Genomic DNA, 26,184 nt, shown 5'->3' with positions numbered 1-26,184 from the left:
AGTGCTAGACTTAAGGGAGCCCATACAGAAAGTAGATTAAATTGAAAGGGCTCCTTCATTGGCTGCAAGTCACTTTAGTACATTTAACAACAGTACATTTATTAATGCACCGGTGGTGACATTTATAAATGCCCCCATTGGATCCACCTAACCACAGCACATTTATAACCGCGTAAGAGTCAAAGGATTATAAATGCACTGTGGTGAGGTAGATTGAATGGGAGCACCCTTTCATCTCATTTCTGCAAGGGCACCCATCTGTTTAGCAATCCTCTTTGTTTTTTAAGGGTCTGTTTTAAGAACGGCTGGGATCTGTTTTTTGAAGCCTCTCGGGACCATCATGTTAATGACTTAGATTACCACGCCCGTGGAGTCGCCGAGGACAACAAAAAATCGTCTTTAAAACACGGGGTCCAGAACAGCTTAGAGCGAGAGAGACGTCATGATTTCCATGAGCGGAAAGGTCAATTAACGAGGCCCACAGTTTTACCTAATTCTACAGCTTATCCAATCCAATTAATTTTGTTTCGGGTCCATTCACGCCATCAGCGAGCTAATTTTCTGGAGTTGGACCGTGAAGAATGAGGTGCATTTATTGTTACTGTCTCCCATAAAATCCCTCACCATTGGCGCGTCCACGCTTTCCATGCTGGCTGGTTTTGCGGCAAGTGCGGACCGTGTGCTCATGGTTTTCAGTGGAACACGTGTTTCCCATCATCTTGTCTTTCCTGAAAAAGAGTGCTAATATCATTTCTGCTCGGCTTAATTATAGGGCTGTAAGCCTGTGACGGATGGCTGAAAGCCTGAAATTTAACCCTTGGCTTACCACCTTCGCTTTTATGGCAAGCATGTCTCATTGTAGTTTTTATTTCGAACCTCATCTTAAAATCCATTGATTTTTACTTATAAAACAAGTTTTTAAAAGTTGGGTTGGTTGGTTGGCTGGCTGGCTAAATCATGATTCTTGATGATTAACTAGCTGGAATATATTCTATTAATTATGGATTTATAGGTAAAAATCTCAAACTTACTATTGGTAATTTACAGTTAGATGTAACTAGGAGGATGTTAGATACTTGGATTTGATTTAAAGAGATAAGGATATCACTTTAGGGCATCTTTGGATGCCACAAAAATTAATTCTAATTTGTAAATACGATTATTTTAATTTTATTTTCAAATATGGCATGAAGGCCTCTTTAGAAGCCCTTAGCTATATCGTTCCTAAGACTATTAGAGGCATCCAAAGACGTCGTTTAGCGTAATAGTACTTGTAATAATAACATTCTCTTGCTTAAGAAATGTGATTCATTGGGCCTATCGTCCATCGGAAAGTCTTACCTGTTAAGGAAAAGAGACCCTTACCGGACAGAAAAGGGGTCTTTACCTATAGTTGAACAGATTTAGCAGTTAGTTCCCATCTACCGAAAAGAAAAGTGATTTTTACCCATAAATTCGACCCACGAATTAAGAAAATATAGGCAAACTAGGCACCTAAAGGCTAAACCCCGCCCCGCCCCCAATAAAAGAAAGATAATGAAAAAGAGGAATGATAAAATGAAGGGCGCCCTTGCAGAAACCAGCTACAAGGGCGGCCCCATCGGTCCAGCATTTATAAGAGCACATAGAAGCATAAACTTAATTAGAGCAATAAATGCACTTTGATGTGATTAGCCAATGGGGGCGCCCTTGTAGATGTTTTTTTTTTCAAGGGCTCCCTTCAGTTTATCATTCCTCAAAAATTGGCTTTGGCTTATTGATGCATCGGCTTGGTCTTATTGAGATTTGTTCTTTCCTTTCTACGATTCATTTATAGGTGGCCAGTTGGATCATAAAGTTCGCTATTGGGTATGACTTGGATATGATTTCGTGAGAAGCAATGTTAGTTGGGTTAATTATATAATATTACCATGATCCACAATGCTCAGTTGATGGGCCCTTCTAAGAGGTGGATGGCATAATTCACCAAATTGGGTTCCTCTTTAACAAATTTTATCAAAGGCTTTTGATGGATGGTTAAGAAAAATTAAGGGAAGTAGTATATTCGCCCCCCCTTTTTTTTTATCTGGGACAGCCCCCTATAGTGTATTTATGACTAGCCTTTTACACTACAACTCTACAAGCGGGTGGCCCAAGGAAAAATAAGGGGCGAATATCATTTCCAAAAAATATTTTATGTTCATAAATAAAATGGTTAAGGGCCGTTTGGATGCAAGGATTTTAAAATCCAAGATTGCAAAATCCTAAATTTTACAAGCTAAAACTTTGATTTTTTTAAGCTAGATTTTATAAGCTAAAACCTAGATTGTACATTTTCAAGATTGTAAAATCCAGGTTTTAGCAAATAAAATCTATGTTTTAGCTTATAAAATTTAGATTTTAGTTTATAAAATTCAGGATTAAGTAATCTAGATTATAAAATCCATGTATCCAAACAGCTTATGTCATAGTGCTTCTAACATTTATAAAATTCAGGATTAAGTAATCTGGATTATAAAATCCATGTAAACAAACAGCTTATGTCATAGTGCATCTAACCTGGTCTTATCTAGTGTGATTCTCACAATAGAATTACCCAGTATTTAAAAACTCCTTGACTCGACAAGGAACTCGCCCGAGTCGACTCCTTTTTGCCTTGACCACGTTCCGCGTTGCACCACATTCGCATTCCACATTTTGCCCTACAGAGTTAATAAACTCCTTTGACTCTCCCGAGTTATGACCACTTCACCCGCTTCAATTATGTTCTTGGCCGTGTCCGCACCGAGTCAACAAGGATTTTTTTTTGCCGTGTTTCACGTCACATTCGCATTTTTAAACGCTAGAATTACCCACGAGAGGACACCGTGATTCATGAGACCGACTAACCGACTTGGCAGAATGAAATGTTGATCTTGTTGGGATCAAGGGTTTACGATTAATTCTAGGGTCCCAGGCAGGACAAGCATGTGCGATCGAGACCGTTGAACTTGGTATTGAGCCTCTAGCTCAATGGTCAAGGCTCTGTTCTTTAGGGTAGACGTCGGGGTTCAAACCCAGAGAGAGAGAGAGAGATGCTCTTAGTCTCATGCTGGACATGCATCCCATGTATCAGATAGCGAACTGCAAAAATCAACTGTCTAGCTTTTTTAACCTTTTTGGAACCTAGCCATTATCCATTTTGATTTGCCACTTGGCAAAGGTCATTTCATGAAAATGGCAGAATTATCCTTTGTCAGGAACTAGGGGTGCAACTTGGGTCGGGCTCAACCCGAACCCGACTAGTTCAACCCGATTTTGGCTCGGGTTGGGTTGGGTTAGGGTTGGGAAAAGCCAACCCGACCTGACCCGAACCCGGCCTCCCTCCTCTAATTTTTTTCATTATTTTTTTAGGATTATGTTTTTTCCTTGTATTTTTTTGTTTGGCCTAGATGAGCCCGAACCCAACCCAACCTGATTTGGAGGTGGGTTGGGTTAGGGTTGACAATCCTCAACCCGAGGCTCGGGTTGGGTCGGGTTAGGGTTGAGGAAATGCTATCTCGCGTTGGGTTAGGGTTGGCCTCAACCCAACCCAACCTCACCCGAGTTGCACCCCTATCAAGAACACTCCCACCAACTCTCTCTCTCTCTATCTCTATCTCTCTATCTCTCTCTCTCTCTCGCGTTGGGTTATCTTGCCATTTCAAGTGAAAGAAAAAAAATCCAATGTCTATGTAACTGTGCATTGAAAAACTCCATGATAAAGTTTATCTATTTATTTTGGGAAATGATTTCTACGCTCCAATGTTTTGATAAACATGCGCTCCAACTTTTGTCGTGTAGTTTTTAACAGGCTGTTAGATGAATATTACAGTTCTCAAAAAAGCACTTAAAGCCCTTAAATACTACACGACAAACAAGTGGAGCGCATGTTTATCAATACACTGGAGCGCTGAAATCATTTTCCTTTATTTAATTTGATTCCAAAGTACCAACTCTCGCATTGAATAGCTTAAAATGGCCTTTGTATCCACCGTCGTCACTATGACTGACTATGCCGAGAGGAGGAGGTTCCTCCTTAGACTATTTTGAATTTAATAATTAATATCAACAATTAACTATAAATTATTAGAAAATAAAAAATTGTGCTTCCTTTCTTGCTTATCACGATGTTCTGGATCACTTATGAGAGCGTATTCTAACTCTTTCAAGAGCCAAATGTTAAGATGAAGATATCTAGGTGGCAATACTAAAACATGCCTGTCCATTGAAAAGCAAGCATCGACTGCCCATGCTCCGTATGGTTTTTAAAAGAGCCCATAGCGACGGCATTTTATCCGCTGCCAATTAACCGTCTGCTATAACATACAACTAGAGATGACGACATATTTCGTTGCCAATTCATATTAACCCGTGATGGTAAATTTTAAATTGACACTATTAGAAATTTTTATGGGAACAGTTATGATTGTTGTATCAAATATAAAAATTATATTTAAAACTTCTAAAAACACCAATTAGCAACGGTTTAATGTTATCGTCGTTAATAATTTCCTGCATATATTACATCATCTTTTTCGTTAGTTCTTACAACATATTTTTTATTTATTTAAGGGACAGCATTTCTACACCCTCATGGTGAAGAGACATTAGCGACGGCGATGGTCCGACGGCTGCTAATAAATTGGCACGTACTACAAGTTACCTCCTTAATTACTATATTAGCGACGGTTGTAGAAGACCGTCGCTTGAAATATAAATTGGTGTCAGTTATAAACCGTCGCTGGTTTTTTTTTTTTTTTTCCTTCAGCGCCAACGAATAATTATACTGCAGGAACTAATCATTTTCGGCGACTGTTTCTAACAATTGTCACAAAAGGGTTTGATGCTTCACTCAAATCAGCCCAGGAATTACGTTATACGGACAATGGCTTTCTGCAACCATCGCACATTGCTTGACGCTTCAATCAAATCGATTGAAGGAATTACACTACCCCAGTGACAACTTTCTTACAACTGTAGCCATTTGGTCATACGTTGCAGTCAGGGCGGAGCTAGGAGTCTACAGTTTTTTTTTTGTTTTTGGAGTGGGGTGCTAAAGTACATTTTGCCCGCATTGGTCATGGGGCCGTGGCCATATCACTTGGAATTTACAACTGGAATTTCTACATATTAGTACTAATAAAAAGGGATTTTACAAGTCATTGGGGGTCGTGCCCCACGCCAACGCTATATGTGCCTCTGCCACTGGTTGCAGTGGAAGCGACACCGGGATTGATAACCAACATGGCGACAATTTAGTTCAAACCCTCGCTATAGGCGTCATACATCGACTTTTATTATTCTCAATCCCCCCCCCCCCCCACCTCTGGCGCGACAATCCATCTCTCTGGTCTTCCTCCCTCTCTACAGTATCTGCCATCGATCCACGAGGAATAAAGAGACAAAGAAGATTTTGCCCCCTCTGTTTATAAGTTTTTTTTAAAAAAAATCTGTTCTTCAACGTTACTTAGATTTAAATAAAATTCTTAGATTTATTATGGGTCAGTTACAATGTTTCTTCTATATTTCAATGTGTATGCTAATTTTTTTTCAATGTTTATTGTTAGATTTTTTAATGTATGTGGTAGGGTTTTTAAATACATATGCTGCGTGTTTATATATTTTTACTGTATATGCTAATTTTTTACTGTATACTATCTGTACATGGGAGGTTTTTTCAATGTTTATATTTTTTTATTGTATATGCTATTTTTGTGTTGTTTTTCGTACTGTATATTCTATATGCATATGGTAGGTTTTTCTCTTCCCGAGAGTTTTATCACTTCCTTTTATCTTTCACAAGGCACATGACACGTCTCTATTGAATCACTTCATCTATAACTACAGAAAATGGATGTGTTTTCCAAGCTACTCATCTCAAATAAAATATTAATATAATTAGGGGTGTCGATGGATCTACCTATGTCTTAGTCAGTTCCATTCAAATCCCTTATGCTCTGTTTGGATGCTAGGTTTTTTTTGTTCCCAGGATTTATGTGGGTAAAGTTTTAGTGGTCACATCAGCTTTTTCTTGCTGACATCAGCAAAATCTTCTCTTGAAAATGGTGTTCTCTCTTTCTCTCTCTACCCTCTCTCTCCACTCATCATAATATCTTTCTCTAATTAATGCTTGTCCCCTCTTTTGTCTCCTACCTTTACCCACATAAATCCCAGGTAAAAAAAAAACCCGGCATCCAAACAAAGCATTATTGGTTGGATCAGATTCGGAGTGTTCTTCATGTTATATTCCTTGTGACTCTTTCGTGTTCAATTTCATATCGGGCGAAGTGTCCTATTAGGTCCTACTTACATAGTTATATTGTATACAGCTAGAAAAGAGTGTGTGTGCCGGGGGGGGAGAGGACAACATTGCGCAGTGGCTTAGGAACTTTGGGTCAATAGTTAGAGAAGGAAAAGAGGAGGGTGACTAAAAACTCGATAGAGATGAATAACAAATTGAAAAAATGCATACAACTCATTTTTACTAAAATATCCCTAAAATAATACTAAAGTTATAAAAAAATTAGAGGGTATTTTTGGAAAGCAGTATAGTAAAATCAGATTTAAGACTGTCGCATGGATTTTTCTTTGGGGTCTGGATCCAATCAGAAATAACTGCAGATCCGGATTTGAAATATGTCCATGGATCTTAAGAATGCATCTAGATCCTACTATCAAGTATCGACTCACCACATGGGCGATATGGATTTGCTAATCATGCCACGTAAGAGTTTATAGGGACAAGCAAAAATTGATTGTACTTGTGGTGGCACACTTAGGCCAATGATCCTAATCACCATACACACGGTTCACAGGTAATGTAGACAAGGGCTCTCAAAAAGTGATGTTCGATTCAAAGCCTAAGGGTATGTTTGGATGGCCGGAATCATGAATCGGTATGGGTATCTGATACCGACCTAGGGGATTCCGGCGTTTGGTTTCGTTTTCAAAACGGGATAGGAAACGTTGCTAGACTCCAAGCGGAAAAAACGTTGGAATATTGAGCGCGTTTTGATACCCGCCCAAAGGAGTGGTATTCTGATTCCAGGAATCGGGAGAAAAAAAGGCATGAAATCTCATCTCATATTACGTTCCAGTATTACGTGTTTCTTTTCTTAAGCTTCCCTCTCTCGTCTCTTCTTCTCTAAACATCGATATCTCCTCTTTCTGGCTATGCTGCAAATCAATACCGGAACCAAGGTATTTATTGTTAGGTTATCTCTTGCAATTCTAAACAGACAACGGCTCCCTTCATCACGCCATGATTTTCTTCATTTTTCATTCCACGACGAATACCAGATTTTGCTTCCATCTTCTGTTTTTCATTTGCATTAAAAAAGGAAGAAGATGCTAAATGGCTGAAAGCAAGAAAACAGAGGCCGCATGTTAATCTCGTCATAATCTATTGTAGTAGAGAATTGAAAGAAATATATAATATAATATTAGAGCTCTCTTGATAAGAGAGGAGTGAAAAGAAATATATAATAAAATATTAGATTGGGATATGCCTCAGTGAAAGAGGACAAATATATATTTTATGTGGGATTTCCTAGGGACCATCGCAGAAGGCAACACGTAGGCTCACTTTGCAACAGATTTTGTCTTCATTCACGAGCTGGCTGCTATGACATGCAACACACCAGCCTCAAAATGCTTTCTGCCATGGACGCTAGCAAATCCCATTTTATATTATACATTGGAAAGAGTAACAAAATAAAAGAAAAAAAGGGCAAACGCTAGAATATTATATTAACCTAGCAATGGCATTTCTCTTGCGTCAATCTTTTAGTTATACATAGCAGTGATAAACCGACCCCATATATCTTAAATCAACCCCAATATATGGCAGTGCTTAGAGAGAGATAAAGAGAGACGAGAGAGAAACATGGGGTCGATTTAAGATATTACGAGGGTTGATTTATCACTCTTCTATATATATATATATATATATATATATATATATATATATATAGAAGAATATATATGAGAGAACATTTCATACACACTTGTGTAGGTAGGTTACCTACGCACTACCTTAAAATACAGTGGGGGCCCATATTGTTTGGGTGATTCAAACAATTCATTTGAATGGTCCTCACATAGATAAGGTGTCCAAAAAAAATCAAATCCTTAGGATCATCCTAACCATTCAAACTATGGAGGCATAAAATGGACTTATTTGTGAAGGTTTATACACGTCCATTTTACCTCCACAAATCGTAGGGTTGGAATGATCCTATGGATCTGATTTTTTGTGGACACCCTATCTATGTGAGGACCATTCAAATGAATTGTTTGGATCACCCAAACAATGTGGGCCCCCACTGTATTTTAAGGTAGTGCGTAGGTAACTTAATGAGAGAGAGAGAGAAAACATTTCCTACACACTTATGTAGGTAAGTTACCTACGCACTACCTTAAAATACAGTGGGGGCCCACATTGTTTGGGTGATCCAAACAATTCTTTTGAATGGTCCTCACATAGATAGGGTGTCCACAAAAAATCAGATCCATAGGATCATCCTAACCATTCAAACTATGGAGGCAAAAAATGGACTAATTTGTGAAGGTTTATGTACGTCCATTTTACCTCCACAAATTGTAGGGTTGGAATGATCCTATGGATCTGATTTTTTGTGGACACCCTATCTATGTGAGGACCATTCAAATGAATGGTTTGGATCACCCAAACAATGTGGGCCTCCACTGTATTTTAAGGTAGTGTGTAGGTAACTTACCTACACAAGTGTGTAGGAAATGTTCTCTCATATATATATACAAGTAATAGCCGGTTCTCTCTCTTAATTTTTATTTTGACTGGTCACTGTGATTATTGGAGTTCAAATATAACATGGAAATTAAGAGTAACAATATAAATTAGATGAAAAATATATAGATTTATTATAAGTTCATTATATTAATTGAAATTTTGATTTCATTCCGGACGCTACCAAACGCTAGAATTGGAATCATCACTGATTCCCTAGGCAAATTCTAGTGCTTACACAAACACTGGAATTGGAACCATTAGCCGTTTACGAAGGGAATTGGAATTGGATTGTAATCTGATACGTATACGATGATACGTATACGATTCCTGATTCCGGCAATCCAAACGCACCCTAAGGGTATTATCGTCATTTGGTAGGATGTGAGTGTTCAGTCACCCTCATTTATAAGGTTTCCTTATTTTTCCTGGATTGGAATCTAAAACCCTCGTTTCCGAAAATTTCTTCCTCTTCTGCTGTTTTTTTGGTTTCTAGGGTTTTTCTGTACCGAGATTTGGTAGATAGGCATGGGTAGAGAACGAGAGGTTCAAAAGCAGCAGGTTTCATATACGGTGGAACAGCTTGTCGCTGTAAACCCGTACAATCCCGATATCCTTCCCGATCTCGAGAACTACGTGCACGAACAGGTAGGGTTTCTAATATTCCGCAGTTCTTTGTTTTTTTTTTCTCCCGATTATTCGATGAACACTCCGTTCTATGATTTTTTATATAACTGATTTCCTTTTCGTTTTCTGTTAAATTTCTTCGACTTGCTTAGAAGATGAGGACAACTGGGAGATTTTGAGTAGAACTATGATGTAGTGTCAATATAAACCAGCTGTAGAAGGGAATTTTGGATTTGATAAACTTATGTAAGGGCCCGTTTGGATACCTCATATATTGTATTTGGATTTGGAATTGAGTTTTGAATACAAAATGAATAGATCCGGCAGCTCTTGTTGAGGGAGAGAGAGGGGGAAGTGGGTACTTCCTATTGGAGGGGAGAGGTTGAGGAGCAAAGAGGGGGGTGAAGGTGTTACGAACCTAAATCGGTTCATAAGGGATTTGATCTTCTTAGAGGGAAGATCAGCCTCTTGTCCCACTTCGAGGCGAGGGTCGTCCTCCTCTGTGCACAAAACACACTATTTTGGGGATAAAATTCTCATTGAATAAAGAAGGGCTGCGTACAAGTTATTTATTAAAAATCCCTAATCTAGATAAGCCTTATCTCTAAGACTCCTAGCTATACAAAGCAAATGTCAAAATAACAAATATCTCAGCTAACTTATTTCAGCCAAGGTGGGACCCAAATAAGCACGTAACAGAAGGAAACTGTCAAATCCGTGGATTTCCAATTTCTTATTTGCACATCTTATTTGGAAATCTGATTTTTTTCACTGTCAGTTGCTGAATTGGAAATCCAAGAATTTGATTGGATCCAAATTACAATGCAAAAAGGGCTGCAAATGTGAGAAATCCAAATCAAAATCTTCTTGCCATCCAAACAGGTCCTTAACTGATGATATATCATTTGGGTTGAGCATTGCTCTTATTTTCTTCTTCTAGTTGTGTTCTTGACTCTTGAGTTCTAATTTCTTCTTCTTCCCTCTTAACACCCGCATTAAATTATCATTTTATTATGGGGATTTTGAGTTCGTCCAATAAAAATTGTAGACAATTTCGATAGCTTTTGTCAAAGATGATTTTTGTTTTATCGGTTCTTCGTGTCGAGTATATATGTTGTGTTTTATCATATAGGATAGAATGGAAGAACATGATCCATGTAGACAAACCTAACTAGTGTTAGGATTAGACTTAGTCAATTTCAGCCGGGTAGATCCTTTCACCTTTTTCATGAAAATTTTCTAAAGGATTCATTAACCGACCCCAACTAGTTTGGGACAAAGGCTTAGTTGAGTTGAGTTGAGTTGAGTCGAGTCGAGTCTAAATGTAGTGTCTCATCAGTATGGAATTTGGCTTCCTTTTATCAACTTCGCTGACGTAAAGTAATTCCAGAATTGTGCAGACCGGCATCTTACGACATCTTTTCAGTATTAATTCTCATCTTAAGGATTCATTTTTTATTTCACAAGGATGTATTGTTGTTTGAAGACCGAAAGGTGCATGGATTTGTGTTTTTTTTTTTGCTTCAAATCATTGCATAATGATAAAATGCATAAACACAGCTTGCATACATATACATGCCCACCCTTCAAACCTCAAATGGAACATGCTTATTCACATTTTATTGCAGGGTTGGTAATTTTCTATAGTATGAGCTGCTTAGTTGTAGTGCCATGTCTGAATTCCAGGTTCTTGAAGAACAATAGGACTATAGGAGCAATTACCATGATAACATGTGATGGTAACCATCAATCAAGAAAGGCAAGAGAGATATGGGCCATGTGATCCAACAAATGTGGGAGGGTCCCCCACAAATCCACGAAAAGGAATCACAAGGAGAGGAACGTTTCGAACAGTTCCAACATGTTTGAGTTGATCAAACAAGTCGTGAGTAATTTTAGAATTAAGCGAGTTGCTGCAACAAATCGGTCCGACATGGAAGTGTTATTTATTTTGGGTTTATTTCTATTTTAAATAAAGAGTTCTTAGATTTTTTTTTTAACTTTTAAGTTGTTGCACTTAAAAATCTGTTTTAATTAGGACTTTTAGTAGGGTTGTTTTAGTAGTTTCCAAGTTTGGTTAGGAGCCTTTTTAAGTCACAGGTGGTGGAAGTCTTTTTTCACCCAAATCACGTAAGTCAATTAAGTAATAGACCCCATACATGTATTAGAAATTTTAAGTGCGGAACAATCCTTTTAAGTCATTAGAGGGTATTTTTGTCTAAGAGTGTTAGCTTTTGTTTAGGGTTTTAGAACTTTCTAGATTACTTTCTTTTCTTGTATATAGGTAGCCTCAGTGAACTTTTCTTTTATGCTATATATGAATAAAAACATAGTTTCTTTGTTCTCTACTTCTCTTTGCAAAACATGGATGTGATGTCTGCTCTCCAAGGTGAGCTGCCTCGATCCTTCGGTGTGATGCCTTAGGAACCCCTTAATGTGATGGCTTGAGCCTTGTTGGTGTGATTCCAACACAATTATCTTGACTTACCTACAATTATCTTGACCAACACCCAGCCCTGAACTTTTACCCCACAACCATTAAAACACAAGCCCTAGCTGCCAATGTCCTTTTCTTCATGACAGATCTAACCTAAACCTAAATCCCTACCTTCGAACAGTCCCAGAAACCCCTCTAGCTATCCCTATAGCCCTTCGGCCATGTTTTTTACTTTTGCATCCTATAACCTAACAGTCTGCACATACCTTTAGCCTATTGATTATTACCGGAACCTATTTTAGTCTCAAAGACTAGCCTACAACATATAAAACCGTACCGATCAGTCTCTATAATGGTCTGTTAGAGACCCCTTTAAGCCCAGTGCTGCTGTTTTAAATCCTGCAATAGTCCCCTAAAATCAGTTGTCTGACACTTTACCCTTAAATCTTAAACCCCTCCATCATAACACACGACCCAGAACTTTACCCTTGTATCTTCTTATCTGTCATAGGACCCAGATTTTAACTTACCTCCCAACCTATCCAGATCTATACAGTCTGTAAACCTTCCTAGTCCACCTTTACCCATTATTTACCTACTCTTAATACTTGCATAGCCTATTTCCTTGACCCATACCTTATTAATCGCCATGGCCGACTGAAACCTGAGCCTAATAGCTGAAAGAAATTACCATTTCAAAAAAAAAAAAAAACTGAAAGGTATTCCCCTTCCTTGACGATCAACTTGTCATGATATAAGCAACATTTTGAGGAATGTAGTTTCAACCATATCTTCACGCAAGGTTCAACAGCCTATGACCATTTGTTGCTACCCCACGGTAGAAGAACGGTATCATCAACATCCAAGGATAACAATGGCGTTGTTCTAAAGGTCAGTTGACTAGAGATGTGACAGATGTAGTTAAGATTCATTTTGTGAAGATATGGGGAGGGATTGATAATTGTAATTTTTTTAGCCCCATATTCCTTAAAATGACATAGGGTAGATTCATAATTTGGATGCTCCGGTGAGAAGAAGTGACTCACGTGCCAAGTTGATGGAGTAAAAAGAGGTAGGGTCAGACCAAAAACAATTTGGGTAGAAACAGTGAGGAAAGACTTGAGGGATAGGAACTTAACAGAGAACATGACCCTGGATAGGATAGAATGGAAGAAAATGATCCATGTAGACGAACCCAACTAGTGTCAGGATTAGACTTAGTCAATCTGAGCCGGGTAGATCCTTTCACCTTCTTCATGAAAATTTTGTAAAGGATTCATTAGCCGGCCCTAACTAGTTTGGCACAAAGGCTTAGTTGAGTTGAGTTGAGTTTGTCTGGTGTTTGCAGTTCTGCCAACACCCTTTTGGTGGGACATTGGTGATGCATATATGGGGTGGAAATGAAGGGATGATACCTGGTGATACAGTGTATCCGGAACTGAACTTCAACTACTCCACTAGATCACTTTCCTTTTTAAATTCAACAATACTTCCAGTTTTCTATAAGGGAGAACACCAGGTTCCACTTTCAGCTTTTACACGAGATCTGTCGATCTTTATTTTCCAATTAATATAACCAAGCTAGATGGAGAACTTATGAATGCAAATGGTGCGTTTTGTCTGAGCAAGCTGATTACAAAACAAACTCATGGGTTTTCTATGTAATAAACAAACTGCATATTAGCTATGAATGCTACTCTGTTTTGTTGCATCTGTGCATGTGACACTTTTGCAGGAAAACATGTGTGTGGAGAAGGTGATTCAGGCAACTCTATATCGTGGGTTAGGCGTATTAGTGATGGTCTGTGGAGATTAGCAAAAATTATTGATGAGCTTAGGGACTTATGCAAGAACTGTACACTTTATTTTCTTCTTATTCCCAGAAGTGCTAATGATTTGGCCGATTGTTTAGCTGCCCAGCAATGTGCGCTTGTAACTCTTTTTCCTATTAATCTATGCTTCTTTCGTCAAAAAAGAAGAAGAAAAGAAGTGTTTGCGTGTCTGTATTATATTAATATAGAATTTTTCTTTCTATTACAACTCAGGAATTTTCTTCACCGTTTCATGATGTAGGTTTCATCGCAGACATACAGTTTGGATGCCAATCTTTGCCTTCTTCGACTCTACCAGGTTGATCTTAGCTGTAATTATGATACTATATGTTGCATAATAATTTCTACTTGCAGAAATACTTCCATAGTTGTACTCTCTCTGTTACGTGCTTAATTGGCCGTAACGAAAATAAACGAAAAGAAAATAGAAGAGGAGCCATGACTTCAAAACAAAGCTTGCTTTGTTGCTGTAATTTTTTTCTTCTCCATTTCATTGAATTGCTTCTACATAAATACAAGCAAGAGGGAGTGCCACAGCACGAGCACACTTACCCACTAACAAGACACATCATAAATAACTAACTCCCACTACGCTAAACACATTAGCCGTAACTAATATCCATTATACTAAAACACATACCCACTACTATGCACTAACTAACCCCACATACATCCTAAGAAAATACACATAACATTCCTCCCCCCTTATAAAACGACCTTGTCCTGAAGGTCGAATTATTGGGGAAAAACTTTATTCCACCAGGGTCCCAAATCTTAATGGTCGCAATCAGTTGAACCTTGCCTACAAATTCCATTGTGATCAAAGTTGGAAGGGAATAAGATTTTTCATGAAGCCACTTCAAAATGATGAAATAATCGAGATGATCCTTGGTGGTGTCTTTAACAAAACTATCTTTGTCACCGTCAATTCTTGCATTTTTCTTCACGTGAACATCAACACGTCCAAGATTTAACTCGTTTCTTTGTTTATGCATTTCTTTGATCTATTTGCTGATTTTTTCCAAGCCTTCCGCAAATTCCCGGTGTTCTTCCATCATTTTCAAAAAAGCACTTTGATTTCTCGGAAATCATCGCGTAGGGATTTCAAATTCTCAGGCGCAGCCATGGCGTAGGATCTACCGCTCTGATACCAATTTGTTACGTGCCTAATTGGCCGTAACGAAAATAAACGAAAAGAAAATAGAAGAGAGGGAGAGAGAGGTTGATTCGAGGCAACCGGACCTTCTAACGGCTCGATTCGAGAGGAGCCATGACTCTTCAAAACAAAGCTTGCTTTGTTTCTGTAAATTTCTTCTACTTTCATTTCATTATAATACAACTACTTAAATACAAACACAAAGTAGTAACACGTCACTCATCCATTTTCCCACTTACAACATACTCCATCAACAACCAACACCCACTACCCGCTACCCTAAACACATAAACCATAACTAACACCCATAACTCTAAAACATACTCCCACAACTAGATAATAACTAGATTATAACTACCCATAATCACCATAATTATATGCACATATCATTCCTCCCCCCTTAGAAACGACCTTGGCCTCCAGGTCGAATTATTGAACAAAACACTTTAATTCACAGGGGTCCCAAATCGTAATGGAAATCATTTTGTTGTGCAACATAATTAAAATTGGACTTCCATCTTCAAAAGTAACGGTGGCGATCTTTGGAACTCTACTTTCAAAATCCGTCGTGATCAAACTTGCAAAGAAATATGATTTTTCATCTTTTTCGGCATCAATTCTCGCAATTTTCTCTACACGAACATCAGCTTCCTCAAGTTTCAACCATTTATCTTCTTTGCGCATTTCCTTGATCTCCATTTGGATTTTGTTGAAGCCTTCCGCAAATCGTCGGTGTTCTTCCATCTTTTTCAAAGCCAATGCTTTAATCTCCTGCGAATCTTCACAAATGGATTCCCAAAACTCCGAAGACGCAGCCATCGTGCTAGATCGACGGCTCTGATACCACTTGTTACGTGCCTAATCGGCCGTGATGCAAATAAACAAAAGGAAAATGGAAATGAGGGGTAGAGAGGTTGATTCGAGGCAACCGGACCTCCTAATAGCTCGATTCGAGAGGAGCCATGACTCTCCTAGAACAAAGTCTCCTTTGTTGCTGTAATTTTTTCTCCTTTGTGCTGTAAATTTCTTCTCCTCTCATTTCATTATAATACAACTACTTAAATTCAAACACAGAGTAGTAACACGTTACCCATCCATTTTCCCACTTAGAACATACTCCAACAACCAACACCCACTACCCGCCACCCTAAACACATAAACCATAACTAACACCCATAACTCTAAAACATACTCCCACAACTAGATAATAACTAGATTATAACTACCCATAATCACCATAATTGTATGAACATATCACTCTCGCACATGTTTCACATTACGTGAGTTTCGTTTTCCTTATTCCATCTGAATTAATATTGGGTAATGAGTTGAGTGGAACAATAGAAAGCCCATGCTGACATTGTTTTTTTTTTTTACAGTTTGAACCAGAGCGGATGAGTGTCCAAATTGTTGCTCGCATTTTGGTCAAGGTCCAGCAATCTTATTTCTAAATGATATTTTTAAGCAAGAAAGAAGAATGATTTATATATCCATATGTTTCATGGCATCTAAGCTTAATTTTAATGCTCAATTCTTTTTTTGTTCTTGTTCTTTTTCTTTTGTTATTTGAACAGGCTCTCATGGCAATGCCAGCTCCAGATTTTAACCTCTGCCTCTTCTTAATCCCAGAACGAGTGGTATTTCTGTTTTTCCTCGTCTCTTTTAGACATGTAAATGAGTGTCATGCATGAGCATTTGGGCATTCATGAATGGATCAGGTGTTTTAAAGGCAAAATAACGAATATCTGCTGCCTTGAAGCTATATATTTGTTTTAGCACTTGTTGATATTAGGCTTCCCTATTTTCATCTTCGTTTTTTCTCTGTATATAAACAACAACCCCTTTGTTAAAACATAAATTGCTCTCTTCTCTGTCGTTATCAGCAAATGGAGGAGCAGTTCAAGACACTGATTGTCCTTTCACACTACCTGGAGGTACGAATCTCCTTTTATTTCTTTGATGAATCTGGAGGTATGAGTCTGTGTAGATCTGACTTGCATATGCTTGAAACTGACTTGGAATGGTATTGCTATTTTTCACTGCAGACAGCAAGGTTCCGCCAGTTCTGGGACGAGGCTGCCAAGAATCGCACTATAGTTGAAGTTGTGCCAGGTAATAACATATATGTTCCAATGTGCACATGCCATATTATCCATCACAGGTTGGGTTGAAGATAAAAGTTTTATTGCTGGAATGATGGCATAGGTAATCCATACTCCATAGGTTATTTCTGTTTTGATCATAGTTTTGAAACTCCTCCTTGTCCACGTCGACTCCCTTTTACCTTGGCCGCGTTCCGCATTTTGCCCAATCGAGTCAATAAAAACACTACTTTTACTCTCCCAAATTATGACTGCGTCAACCGAATACTCGACCGCATCGTGCCGAGTCGACTAGGATTTTCTTAGGCTGCGTTCCGTGCGGCATCCGCATTTTTAAACACTGGTTTTGATATAATTAGGTTGCCTACTTATCTTGAAATCCTTTGTTTTATGGCAATTTATCGTGGAACTTTTTCGAAAAGAATCCCTTGTGAAAAAAAGGGGGGTTAGGGCCATCTTAAGTACTGAAGGCTGTTTTGGTCTACCTGTCACGTGTTCCCTGCAGTTGTGAGAAATTTAAGTTGTATAGAATTCCGCATGCTCTTTATCCGAAATAGTCCTTTTCCAAATATAGGATTCACTCTGTCAATCTATAGTAATGCAAAGATTCTACGTATGGTGCCCCTCCCACTTTATGATCTTATGTTTCCAAATGCCTTAGGTCATGCAATAGCTTATTTTCTACGGCCACAATCACCCTTTTGCTTGAAAACGTGCATCCCCTTCTTGCCACTTATGGCAACTTGGCAAGCAATGTGCAGATTGTTTCTCAAACTACAGTAGTTCGATCATCTGTGATAAATCTAGTATATTTTTTGTTGTTGCGTTGCCCAATAATCTGGCTTACAAGAAGTGAACGATGCAGGATTTGAGCAAGCAATCCAAGCTTATGCCATCCATGTCCTTTCCCTGACTTACCAAAAAGTTCCCAGACCTGTACTTGCAGAGGTAATATTTGAACTTTCTCTCTATATTTTTTAATTTGTTCTGGATGTAGTCAAGGATTATCAATTTCTTGATGCATTTGCAACTCAGAATGTCAAATGTGAAGCTGAATTTTATATCAGAATATTGATCGCACTATTATGTTTGTCTTCTACACATAAAATGTGAACTATGGAAATGATATTTCCACTCCCTTTTCTTGCCATTCCAACCCCTATTGTTTCTCCTTATTCACACTTAAGATCTTTTCTTTTAAATGCCTGAAATAACCCGTCTAGGGAAGTTAACTGCCCTAATGTACACTTCCTGTCAAGGAATTCGAAGAGTTGGGTGCAAGGCCTTTTGCAAGAGGGGCGACACTAGGTTTCACAGCGGGATAGCAAAAGCAGCAGCGGCAGTCGAAGGGGAGGGAAGAAAATTGTAAGAAATCACAAAATGGTATGGGTCTAGATCCTCGGCAGAAAGGGAGGGAGGAAACATGTAAGAAATTGAAAAATGGAAGTAGGGGTCTAGATCCTCAGATACTCAGGATGTAGAAGCCGCAACATAAGCACTGATTCTAGGAGTAAGCAAAGAAACCAGTGGAGAAGAAGGATTTCATTCTATGATAGCAAGCGTTTTCTATAGAGTATGAAATTTTGAGTTACAAGCGTTTTCTATTGAGTGTGAAATTTTGAGTTTACGAGGAAAAAAGGATGAAAATCTTTGCGGAAACTGGTCTAAAACTTCAGAGTCCAGCAATACAGAACTCTGTCTGTTGTCTTTATTTAGTGGGTATTGGAATTGTTGATGATGAGATTAACACTGTTGGCTCTGAGGTGGAATGAGGCCATCAGATCCACTGGTCGGTAAGAATATCTCAGAGAGTCTGCACTGCCAAGGGACTGAGGTACCAAGGGGACTTACTCTCCTGTGCAAACCACACCTGGTTCTGCTGCAATGGTGAGGTCTTCTCCTTCTTTAACATCCCCTTTCCCACTGTCTATTTTACTTCTCCGTAGGCCTCCCCTGCACATAGAGTACCAAAGGAAATCAATAGGAATAACAATAAAATCACGACCACCCTTTACAAACATGGACCATCCAAAGCAGGTGAAATGAAAGGAAAACTAACCACAATTTGAGAGAAATCAAGAGATTCCAACAGCAACAACAATACAAAAGTTGAAAATTGATGTGAAGAATGATTGATCAAACAGGAGGGGCATACGCACGACCTGGCATTGGTGTCAAAGACTGTCGAGTAGCCCTCTTCACTGTTTGTATAGAGGGTATTTTGGTTATTTTAGGGACAACGCATCTTAAGTATGGCCATTCACAAAAAAAAAAAACTTTGACTGTCAATACAATAAACAGAAGGGGCTGGAGCATCTAGGGGAAAGGGGTGGAAATATCATCTCTATAGAAATAGACATATATAGGAGTCAATCCTCTTGACATGTATTATTTTTCTAGAGAGATGGCTCCTGGCCTCTCAGTTTTATTTAAGGTTTAAATTGGGGTCTTTCATGTTGTAACAGGCCATCAACATCGAAGGACTCTCTTTGGACAAGTTTCTGGAGCATCAGGTTGCAAACTGCGGGTGGGTTCTTGAGAAGGGCCATGGCCGAGGCCAGGTCATCCTTCTCCCTCGCAACGAGTTCAACCAGCCCGAACTCAAGAAGAACACTGCAGACAGTATTCCGCTAGATCACATCACCCGGATCTTCCCAATTCTCGGCTGATTTTTCCAGTGAGCTGGGTACTCTTTTTCCTGTTTTCCTCATTCTGACAAGCACATCACAATTATGATATTGGTGTAATGTATTGAGATTTCAAATGCATAGGATTTTTTGAGCCATATGATCCTTTGCCAAATATTTCACATCCCACCTTGTTCTGTTCATTTTTTGAAAATTTAAGGGCAAGTTTATGGCATTTGGTAAAGCTTATGTAATGTGAGTGATGTGGGTCAGGCTTCTCATATGTTTTCTGTAGCATTATTCTCCTGTGATTTGTAAGATGATATCGTCTTGTTGATGAACTAAAATGACAATAACAGTGCACACGTGGCGTATGTGCTTGGTGATCCAGACCGTTGATCTGATGGTCCATTGTACAGCAACCCACTGGGTCGAGGTCCAGTGCCAAATGGAGATCTCATTTGCATGATTGATGCGAGCACAAATTAACAGCTTAAGGATATCCTAGAGTATATTTTTTTAATCATAATTGATCCTTGGATGAGGGCGGGAGCTATGGCAATAGACCGGACTTGTGATGGCCAACATTGTCCATGGACATGAGCACTTGAGACGTGGCATGAGTTCTAACATATGGTATGATTAATTGTTATGATCGTTCAAAAAGCTCTCTATCCTTCTTAATCTCGTGATTCATATGAAGCACATATAGGAGTAATTTGTTGGTTCGTATGCTATAAGAGTAATTTGTTGCACACATGGCACATTCTCATTGTTACAATCTCCCATCGGTTGTATCATTTTCCAATGATTATATGCCAGGCCGATTGTGAGTGCCATATTGATTATTGAACTCAAAATTAAATTTAGATTTGAGTCCAATAATCGGTTTGGTAATCACAATCGGCAGTCATAATCTTAAACGAAACATGACCTTAGGATCTTCCTTCTATCTGTATTCTACATTGATGGCTGGAGCCTGGAGAGAGAGTAGACATAAGACCTTTTAGGCCCCCAACTTAAATTGGCCATATCCCAAAAATCATCTCCCTAGGGTGATCATAACCCTCCCATGTAATTTTATAAATGTCCTACTTTTTAAACATCTACAGAACAGAGGGCTAGGATGATTTTGGAGGCACGACCTATTAATGTTGGGGTCCAATAAAATCTAATAAAATGAGACACATTGAACATTTTAGGTGTACTTCCATGCAGGCGCGGACCATATTAAAAAGGGCAAGAGGATCCATACCATCCATCTAGTGGGCCCTAATGCAGACTGACCATTGTACAAAGACCATATCATTCTAGATTATTCTGCTCATATAATTCATGATTCAATTTTCCTTGTAACACTTGTTTCATGGAATAGAAAATAAAGCTAAAAGATTCATTTTCCACGGAAAAAACAATTCTAGGGTTATGTTTTTAACAACAGAAGAAGTGAGAGGGAGAGAAAGAAACCCTAAAATCTCGACCTTGAGCTAGTGAGAAAGACTAGGTAGGGTTTCAAGATCGTCCAAGCCCTAGCCATGGAGACGAAGGGATTATCGCAGAAAGAGGCGGACATTCAGATGATGCTGGCGGCCGATGTTCATCTGGGCACCAAGAACTGCGATTTTCAGATGGAGCGCTACGTTTTCAAAAGAAGAACAGATGGTAATGATCTCATTTTTTATTTTAAAAATGTCTCTCTGTTTTTTTGTTTCGCATCAATATAGAGTCAATCTCGCTATTATTTGATTTGTATCCCATCCGTAGATTATGTTGTGTTCCTTTGAGTAATAGATCTGTGATTTTTTTGGTGAAATGTAAACCCTAAAGTATTGAGAGTTCTGAAAACAGAAAACAACGCGTTCACAACTTCGAAACTCTTAGGGGCTGTTTGGATACGCGGATTTTAGAATCTTGGATTTCCTCCAAATTGTAGTTGGGAGACGAGAGAAGAAGGAAACCAGCCGTCGTTTACTGTTTTCTCGCCCTTCTTTCCGTCAGCAAGAGAGCAGGAGAGATCATCCCTTGTTTCCAGGTTTTAGAAATCTCAGGATGTGGAAGAGATTTCTAAAACCTGGATTTCTTACTTAAAATCCAAGAAATGCTGTGTCAGGACAGCATGCGGCTCGCTAGATCGAACCCTCTTTTACGCTTTTTCAAACTAAAACTTGAATTCTAAAATCCACGGCCCCCTTAACGACATTTTATTTGTAGGATCTGAGACCGGGAAGAAGGGAATTAGAGATGTGAACTAGTAGTCGTGACACTGTTTATAGGCAAGAAATATATGATCCTCTTTAGATTTTGACAACCCTAGAGAAATTTTGTGCGCTCATGGGGGTATCGAGAGTAATAAGAAGAGGAAAAGGGAAAGACGGAGTAAAAGATTAAAAGCTTTTGAAAGGGTGATTCAGGCCTTGAGAGATTTGTGCATTCGATTCATATGAAACCGCAATCTCAGGGTAACGTTATGAAACACGTATTTTAGCTGAGAATGCTCTCTCTCTCTCTCTCTCTCTCTCTCTCTCTCTCTCTCTCTCTCTGTGTGTGTGTGTGTGCGCGTGCGCGCGCCCACGCACGCCCGCTCACACACGTGTGTGTGTGTGTCCGAAATGATAGAAAATGCCTGTAGCATATCAAAATGTGGAACAACGCCTACAATATAGTTCGATTGAGGTTTTGTGCCTATTACTGGGATTTTATTCACATGCCTACAAAAACATTTGCAGGCATATGCACTATTGCATGTGAAGCCACATCTGCAAAGTGCTAACATTTGGATGAAATGCTCAAATGCCTATATTTTATCATTCCAGTAGATATGTGAAGTAAATAATTTTTTTTTTTTGGTTGGTAAGTTTGGATTGAACCTCAGACCTCCAGAAGAACAAAGCCTTGACTAACTGAGCTAGCAGTTCAACCCTCTAAATAATATTTTTTTTATGAAAGAGAAATAAAGAATATTATGAATATATAGGAGCAGATAAACTTGTTCTGTGACAATTTGTAGAACTCCATTCCAAAAAAAGGGCGGTCCAGTGCACGAGGCTTCTGCCATTGCAGGAGGAGAAGTCCATTCCAGCATTATATTTTTTATTCTATGACAATTTGAAGAACTTCCTTCCAGTTCCTAACTATGCTGTTGCAATTCATCATTTACTTTTAATGCTCAGGTATCTACATCATAAACCTTGGGAAAACATGGGAGAAACTGCAGCTGGCTGCCAGGGTTATAGTTGCTATTGAAAACCCTCAGGATATCATCGTTCAATCTGCAAGACCTTATGGTCAGAGAGCAGTTTTAAAGTTTGCACAATACACAGGAGCCCATCCAATTGCCGGGCGTCACACACCTGGTACCTTTACTAATCAGCTTCAAACTTCATTCAGTGAGCCTCGTCTTCTTATCCTCACTGATCCCAGAACTGATCACCAGGTAAGTCTCTCTAGTATAATCCCGACGTGGTACGTGGACTTCTTAACCATTTGGTCTCATTTGTGATTTAAAGCTCATGGTTTGCTTTAAATTTCGTGCAGCCTATTAAGGAAGCTGCACTTGGAAACATTCCTACCATTGCTTTTTGCGACACGGATTCCCCAATGCGGTATGTTGACATCGGCATTCCAGCCAACAACAAGGGGAAGCACAGTATTGGCTGTCTGTTCTGGTTGTTAGCCAGGATGGTTTTGCAGATGCGTGGTACTATTCTTCCTGGCCAGAAATGGGATGTGATGGTAAGTGTCATTCAAGGCTTATGATTCCTTCGTTGCTTTTATATTTAGTTTACTGTTTACTGAGTTCATAGAAAAGAAGGTCTTCATTGCCAAGTCAAGTCAACATTGCATTCATCTTATTATCTCAGTTTGCTAAAAAGAAAAAGAAAAGCAAGGAAAGGAAAATTGGTTAAAATTCCCATTCTCCCCAGTTCTTTTATTTATTTATTTTTGCATTGATTTTTTTCCATAATTCTTTTGTCCCTATATCCAAATGCATCTTATATCTTTAAGAATTACTCATTTTGTTTTATTGTTTTATCTATGTGACATCCTTTTCTCTTCTGAATCTGTGTTATAAATTTTGTTTTCTATTGGCCAAAATACCACTTGTGATGTTTGTAATATGTTATGATATACAATTTAAATCCTACTATCGAGTGAATCCAATTACTTATAGGATGTGATACAATCATATCTGAAGAAGATCATGCACTATTTTGATGTTTTACCCAAAAAGAATGCAATATTGGCGTTTTATTTTGTTAATTGCAATAAATTTAATTTTATGATATGGATTGAAGGTTTTGATGAAATGGAATTCCAGGGAATATGCCACAGGCTGCTTGATGCCTATCTGGATTCTCTATATGGTTCATTGCCAACGACTGAAATTTGATGTGTCCTAAAGCAATTACTCTTGTAATATAAGTTTTAAAACGTACTGTTTACAATCAGATTTTATGACCCGGACCTCCAATGATTTAATGTAGGCAATTTTATCTTTCCCCGTGAATGGATTCTCTAAGTTTATCTCTAGTGCCCCTGAATCCTTTATGATTTGCATAATGAACAAAAATACCATTGATTAATCTTGTTTTTTTTTTTAATTTATATAGATTCTTAATGAATCCATGGGAAATGTAATTATGTTAGCCCTTCCACTAAATGTGAAATTTATTATTAAACCCTCTTCCTCTTTTTTACTGAAACTTTTTCTAGCTTTATTCATCATTTCGTCTGCGCCTCTTACTGATTGTTTTTTGAGAAGCGGTTGGTTTTGGTTCTGATGTTGCTGGTGTTGTGGATGCAGGTTGATCTGTTTTTCTATAGGGAGCCGGAAGAGGCCAAAGAACAGGAGGGAGATGATGTTGTTGCGGCCCCTGATTACGGAGTTCCTGAATTTTCTGCAGCTGCTCTCGGGCTTCCGGTCGATCAATGGCCGGCCCAAATGGGTGGTGATGCCCAGTGGGCAGCCGATGTGGCTGTGCCTCCGGCCATTCCTTCTGTTACTGGGGTTGACTGGACTGCATCTCCAGGTCAGAATAATTACTGTCATGCTCTCATTTCTTTAATTTGCTAACTGATACGTGAATATCAAAATTTCAATGGTTTCCTATTAGAAGATAATTTGAGACACCTATATAATGGAAAAGGCAAAAATTCCTTATAGTTCCTAGATGCTTTGTGTTAAAAAAAAATATAGGTTATTTATTACTCTTGGTTGCTGATCATTTCAGAATCTTCCAATGATGCCTAGAATCAGTCTGCGTTTGATTATTGCTGATTATTTCTTTGTCATGTTTGCAAGATTATTGTTTGGTATTTAATTATTTATTAACTATACTAACACTTCTCTTTTTCATGGACATCCGTAGTTGTAGCAGGTGATGGATGGGATACGGCTGCCGCACCGGCTGCTGCACCACCAATGGTTGCTCCTGTTTTAGATGGTGTTCCTGATGTTGCTCCAACAGGGTGGGATTGAGGAAAATTTATTTCGAAAGCTGGGTTTGTAATAGAAGTTTGCTTGTTCCTTGCCACTGCTATTTAGATCAGTTATGTAGTTTAGCTTTTATGTGGAGCTCTTAATGAATTCTTTTAGCCCCTAGGCATTCTCTTTCTGGGGAATGTATTTCATTTTGGTAGATATACAGGGAACCTGAAAGACTGTTTTGGATCTGTTACTGAGATTTTGATGCTAGTAAGAAACTGAGGATTTGTGGATGTCATAGTCTTTCAAGTGATTGCTGAAGCTTTACTGTGAAAAAACATGGGCGTTTTTGTAGGCTTCTTTTTCAATGAATATGAAGGTCGCCTTCTTTTTTCTCACAAAGGGGAAAAGAACTGAAGTTTAAAGAGTAAATGCATTGGTTGTGAAGATCTGGTGGACGGAAATTGCCCAACAGAAATAGCCCAAAAACACAAGCATTGATCTTTCTGCTATTTAAACTCACACAAGGTGGTCCTGTGTTTCTTATGGTATGGCCCACTCTGTTGTGATCAATCCTAAGCCTTTTAAGAGAATGGAACATAATAGCAAAGAGCTGTAAGCAGAGCAGAGGGCGGCACAGCTGGAACTTGCACATTTCTAGCTTACACTGCAGCTGAGACAATGCTGAATGCTTCACGTTCATCTCATCCTACAGTTATCTAACAACGTCATAGGTTGCAGTAATCACTTTTGTTAATGAAACCAAGGTACTGTTTCTTTTGAGAATCGATTGTGAGTCCAAAACTGATTATTCAACTGAAAAATTAAGTGCCGGATTTTGAGAACGGATTCTTAGTTCAAAACTGATTGTTAGACTGAAATTTATGTTCATTTTTAGTCCAATAATCAGTTTGGGAGTCAAGCTGTTGACAAAATCCAAAACAAACAAGGCCTGGAGGTAATATTGAGTCCAATTGTCAGTTTTGGACTCCAGTCGGTTCTCTAAATCCAAAACAAACAGGTCTTAAACTGGAGGAATATTTTTCCTTTCCAAAATTTTCCAGGAAACTCCTCCAATCTAAAAATAGGGCCCAAGTCTAAAGTTGGCAGATAAAATGATAATCAATGGAATTATAGTAGCGTCGGATGATTTGGGATCATCTTAGAGTGATTGAGAGATGCATTCATCTAGTGTGGCCCATCCAATCAAG

General features: G+C 38.6%; 2 protein-coding genes across 2 annotated transcripts; both read left to right on the top strand.

The window, feature by feature from the left end:
• The first annotated feature begins 9,195 nt into the window (after nucleotides 1–9,195).
• Nucleotides 9,196–19,792, top strand: EIF3K (eukaryotic translation initiation factor 3K). Its single transcript, XM_077380358.1, has 8 exons — nucleotides 9,196–9,415; nucleotides 13,905–13,961; nucleotides 16,199–16,249; nucleotides 16,394–16,456; nucleotides 16,703–16,753; nucleotides 16,865–16,931; nucleotides 17,787–17,869; nucleotides 19,387–19,792. Exons 1-8 carry the CDS (start codon nucleotides 9,296–9,298, stop codon nucleotides 19,588–19,590), a joined length of 696 nt encoding a protein of 231 aa, XP_077236473.1. The 5' UTR covers nucleotides 9,196–9,295; the 3' UTR covers nucleotides 19,591–19,792.
• Nucleotides 19,793–20,999: 1,207 nt separating this feature from the next.
• LOC143877987 (small ribosomal subunit protein uS2-like) lies at nucleotides 21,000–25,266 on the top strand. Its single transcript, XM_077380356.1, has 5 exons — nucleotides 21,000–21,210; nucleotides 22,719–22,981; nucleotides 23,083–23,280; nucleotides 24,353–24,578; nucleotides 24,918–25,266. The coding sequence occupies exons 1-5, from the start codon at nucleotides 21,084–21,086 to the stop codon at nucleotides 25,025–25,027; spliced, it is 924 nt and encodes a 307-aa protein (XP_077236471.1). The 5' UTR covers nucleotides 21,000–21,083; the 3' UTR covers nucleotides 25,028–25,266.
• The last annotated feature ends 918 nt before the right edge of the window (nucleotides 25,267–26,184 follow it).

The sequence above is a fragment of the Tasmannia lanceolata genome, unplaced genomic scaffold (genome assembly GCF_043159265.1).
Source record: "Tasmannia lanceolata isolate RefF3 unplaced genomic scaffold, GAP_Taslan_0.1 ptg000005l, whole genome shotgun sequence".
NCBI lineage: Eukaryota > Viridiplantae > Streptophyta > Magnoliopsida > Canellales > Winteraceae > Tasmannia > Tasmannia lanceolata.
Note: the sequence above shows the minus strand (reverse complement) of the source record. Positions and strands in the feature narration are given on the sequence as shown.

Bases quoted from the DNA above. Each gene is read 5' to 3' on its own strand.
- LOC143877987 (XM_077380356.1), top strand. From the start codon at position 21,084: ATGGAGACGAAGGGATTATCGCAGAAAGAGGCGGACATTCAGATGATG. The intron at 22,982-23,082 runs GTAAGTCTCTCT...AATTTCGTGCAG, and splicing joins ATCCCAGAACTGATCACCAG to CCTATTAAGGAAGCTGCACT. The intron at 24,579-24,917 runs GTCAGAATAATT...GGACATCCGTAG, and splicing joins TGACTGGACTGCATCTCCAG to TTGTAGCAGGTGATGGATGG.
- EIF3K (XM_077380358.1), top strand. From the start codon at position 9,296: ATGGGTAGAGAACGAGAGGTTCAAAAGCAGCAGGTTTCATATACGGTG. The intron at 13,962-16,198 runs GTTGATCTTAGC...TTTTTTTTACAG, and splicing joins GCCTTCTTCGACTCTACCAG to TTTGAACCAGAGCGGATGAG. The intron at 16,457-16,702 runs GTATTTCTGTTT...TGTCGTTATCAG, and splicing joins TCTTAATCCCAGAACGAGTG to CAAATGGAGGAGCAGTTCAA.